Source organism: Lactuca saligna, chromosome 3 (assembly GCF_052625555.1).
Source record: "Lactuca saligna cultivar CGN05327 chromosome 3, ASM5262555v1, whole genome shotgun sequence".
Taxonomy (NCBI): domain Eukaryota; kingdom Viridiplantae; phylum Streptophyta; class Magnoliopsida; order Asterales; family Asteraceae; genus Lactuca; species Lactuca saligna.
This window is the reverse complement of record NC_136419.1, coordinates 190,442,021-190,446,287: the sequence shown is the minus strand read 5'-3', so window position 1 is coordinate 190,446,287 and position 4,267 is coordinate 190,442,021. Positions and strand designations below refer to the sequence as shown.

Here is a 4,267-nt window from a genome sequence, read left to right as displayed (position 1 = left end):
CTTTGCTTGTTGTTCAAGCTTTATTATTAACTGGAGGGGAAATTCCTAACATATGTGCCTGTTTATACTATAGTTTAAAAGACTCCTAATACTACTAATTTGAAACCTAATTGGACTCTAAAACATAACTTGCAGGAATAAAACTTAAAAGATTAATAAAAAAGGAAACTTTCCTACCGCTAAAAACCGATTAACCCAACATATTTACCAACTTTTGATGAAAACTTGAACTTATACATGATTTATGTGTACGGGGCGACACTTGGCTGAATGAAATTAAGCCCCCTAAATAAAACTATAGCTTGAAAATACATGTTGAAGTGTTTTTTCTAATTTATATACACAAAAAGAGAGAAAAATTAATCAGTAAATATCGATTGATAATACCAGCCTATATATTTTATAATATAAAAAATGTTAAGAGGTTTTTTATAATTTCCTCTTACGTCTATAAATATAAACAATTGGTGACATTATCTTGCCTCATCTTTTAAATCATAAACAATGTTTTCCGTTTTTAATATTAGTTTGTGAATTATAAGCAGTGTAGTAAAAATCCCGATTAGATTTCGATTAATCTTCAATTAGTTTTTAAGCACTACCCAACAATAGAATGCACCTGGTGATTAATCTTTGTCAACACATATTTGCCAACACATACAGGGAAGTAATATTAAACTATGAAATATTAACATTTTGAAAAAAAATTATCTCAATAGAAACTACTTGTGTAATAATTAGTATTGTATCACAACAAGAAATCAACACAATAGCGATGATATATGCTTTTAGCGGCAACATGTAAATTTCCCATTACATGTCGCCGCTAAAAGCGTGTGTCGCAGCTAAAGGTAGAAAACCACGATCCGTGTCAAATGAGATTGCTTAACACTATCCGTCGATCTGGACCAATCGAACGGCTGCCAATGAAGATCGCTAAACTATTAGCGGCGACGTCAATGGTGGCGACAGCGTTACCGCTGATGCTAAAAAACGCGGTACATTTTCCCTACAGACGTTGCCGCCAGTAAAACCCTAGTGTCGCCGCTAAAACCTCCCGCCGTCGCTAATAGTCATCGTCGCTAAAGGTTAGCGCAGATATACCCCTTCCTCCATCGCTTTTTGTATTCTATATTTGGTCTGTTTCCACCTCTCATCATGTGGTGACATATCTTTTGCTTTTTGTATTCTATATTTGGTCTGTTTCCACCTCTCATCATGTGGTGACATATCTTTTGCGGCGACTGTGAGCATTAGCAGCGACATATAGAACATTTGCAACGAGGCAATAATGACGGTCTTTTAGCGGCGACAGGGCGCCACAAATGGCTTTAGTAGCAACATAACTAGGTTTTAGCGGCGACACTGTTGCAGCTAGTACTCGCGTTTCTTGTAGTGTAGTAATCATATTAACCTAATTTGTTATGATATTAGTAGTATATACGAATTTGTCTAGCCGATTAATTTATTTAACACATACTTTACAGCTTTAATTGTAAATGGTTAGTTAAAGAAGAGGCCTTCTATCCATCTTTTTATCCTTGCATTTTCTTTTTACAGTTTTGACCAAGATTTTCCCTTTTTTATCGTTTGCAAAGCATCCATTTTGTTATTGCAAATTTGAATCGCATTTCTAATTCCTTTGTGGATCAAGATTTTCCCTTTTTTATCCTTTGCAACATCCATTTTCTTATTACAAATTTGAATCGCATTTCGAATTCCTTTGTGGATATTGTTTAGGACTCTTTTCACAATCTTTCACGGTTTCTTTGATAACTTTTTTTCCCATTTTTTCTAGAACCTAGTTTCACATAATCTTTTTATTGAATCTTAATAGTTTTATATACAGCTAGATTTAATTTTTATTTTTTTCAGAATTATTTTTTCAATCTTTGTGTGTTTTCGTTTTTATGTAAGGTGCTTTTATTTTTTATTTTAAGATTTTTTTGTTTTATAGATCAATTCGTTTTTACAAATATGCAAAATTTTGCTCTTTTTACATATTTATCTTCACAAACCAAAAGTAGATTGTCATGTATAATTAATCTAAAAGGGTGTTTGGGATTGCTTAATTAAATAAATTAACGATGAATCAACTCATCAAAAAAATGTTCATTTAAGTCGGTAAGTATTTTTAACCTTTTACTCATCCAAACACTTCAAATTTTTGTTAGTGGGTGCAAACTGTAACTAATAAGCAATTCCAAACATTCATTAATTCGATTTTAAATTCTATTTATTTATGACTTTTCTATGTAATTTTATTATATTTTTATTAGTTATATAATATTCTAATTTATTTTTTTTATACCGAGGCACGATTCCATATTTTTAAACCTTGGGGACTTAAACCAAAATCATTATGAAATCTGTTAATAAGAAGCAAAATTCTAAAAATAATTTTTTTACACCTGATTCAAAAAGAACAGATAAACATAGGGACAAAGTAAAATGTCCTAAAAAAGCAAAATAAAGAGAAGTAAAAATGTTATAATTGGGTAGATTTTTCAGACTACAATGCTTTAAGTCGAAATTATTTCGTTCATTAAGTTACCGAATTTTATCTTTTAGGTTTTAACATCAATTCTTCAAGTTACCTGGAAATTTAGCTAATTGATGTGTCATACATCAAGAAAGGATTATTGAGAAATCATTGAATTATATTCTTGTTTATAAAATAAAGCATCTATCAACAATACTGCATTATGTAATAGAACTGTATTTTGTGAATAAAGTCAAAGAAACATCTCATGGCATCATAGGCAAGGGTAGCAAAAGTTGTGAAAAACTGTGATAATCATACACTAAAAGCATAAAGAAATCATCCAAAAGAAGCTAAAATTGTAGAAATTGAAGATTGAAAAGAAAGCATACCAAGCTACCGATGAATATTGAGCATTGCCTTAGCTTCAATCTGTTCTTCCAAAAGATTCTCACTTGCATACTTGCTCAACAAATCCTTCTTCTTCTTCTCTAACACCATCTTTTCAATCTCCTTCTCATCAGGCAATGGCACATGTACAACAAATTCTTTCTCTTTCTCTTTTTCTTCCAACTCCCTCTCCTTCATTCTCTCTTCCTCCACCACATCCTCCTCCTCTTCATACAGTATTGTCTTGGCTGCACCACCTACCTCCGCCACCTCTCCGCTCTTCACTGCCTTTCTTGCCTCCTTCTTAATCTCCTCCATTCTCATCCACTCTGCCACCGCCTCAGCCCTCATGTTCTCCTCAGCCTCACCCTCCACTTTCTCCAAAATTCCATCTTCATCATCTCTGTAACCGTAGTAGCTTGCATCAATTCTTTTGTAGATATCGTACCTGCTTCTTCGTTTTCTCAACTCCGGTGGCTTCTCAAACAACTCCTTCACGCCAGGAAGCTTCTTCGCCGCCCCAAAATACCGATACCCTGGTCCACGTCCGCTAGGGTTTGGAACATCGACTATATTTCCTTCCAGATCAGTCATTTTAGCTGAATATCTCGAGTAATTATGCCCCCCTAACTCAACAATTCGCCGTTCCCAGTGCACTTTTTCGCGAATTAGTTTGTTGATTTCGTCGTTGAGATCACGAAGACGGTGTTCGCCCAACCCCTCGTTTTGGATTTCGGCGACTTTCCGGCCGATTTCACGCATGATTTGCTGACGCCACTTGTCGGCGTCGGCTAGGTCCCGGCATTCGGAGGCTAAGAAAGGTCGACGCTCTTTCGGCTTCTTTTTCTCCTCGGCTTTCATGGTTATGAACCTGTTGAGCATTGATTGAGCTTTCTCTTCATTACGAGCCATGGTGAAATCGAACTGAACAGAAACCCTAGCTTGATTTAGTTAATTTGAAGGCAACGACTCTCGTTGAGATTTGAATTGCACTGTGTTTTTGTGCGGTGATTGAAGAAGAACCTATGAGAGAGAACAGGGTTTCATATATCGGGTTTTCACTTCTTGAATAAAATACCCTGAACTTTTGTTTATGGTATATATTTAGTCCTTGTACTTTTAAAATATGATTTGCTCGTAAATGAAGTTTTGGATAAAAATGTATTATTTAAAAATCTTAAAACTAGATTTAAATATACACATAAATATATTATATCATTAAAAAAAACCAAATCAATGATTAATAATTATTTCCATTTCATGATGTAGTTGAAGGTATGTTTACATGAGTTTTCTTCTCAAGATTTGATGCAGGATGGAAGTGTGGTGATGTTATTGTTCATCCGTACACAATCCAATCTTGCACGAATTTGCTTTCATTCTGTTTATTTTACA

At 34.2% G+C, this 4,267-nt stretch overlaps 1 protein-coding gene across 1 annotated transcript; it reads right to left on the bottom strand.

The window, feature by feature from the left end:
- Positions 1 to 2,703: 2,703 nt before the first annotated feature.
- Positions 2,704 to 3,914, bottom strand: LOC145037656 (pre-mRNA-splicing factor ISY1-like protein). The gene has a single exon (XM_078986350.1). It carries the CDS (start codon positions 3,782 to 3,784, stop codon positions 2,879 to 2,881), a length of 906 nt encoding a protein of 301 aa, XP_078842476.1. The 5' UTR covers positions 3,785 to 3,914; the 3' UTR covers positions 2,704 to 2,878.
- Positions 3,915 to 4,267: the final 353 nt, after the last annotated feature.

Bases quoted from the DNA above. Each gene is read 5' to 3' on its own strand.
- LOC145037656 (XM_078986350.1), bottom strand. From the start codon at position 3,784: ATGGCTCGTAATGAAGAGAAAGCTCAATCAATGCTCAACAGGTTCATA.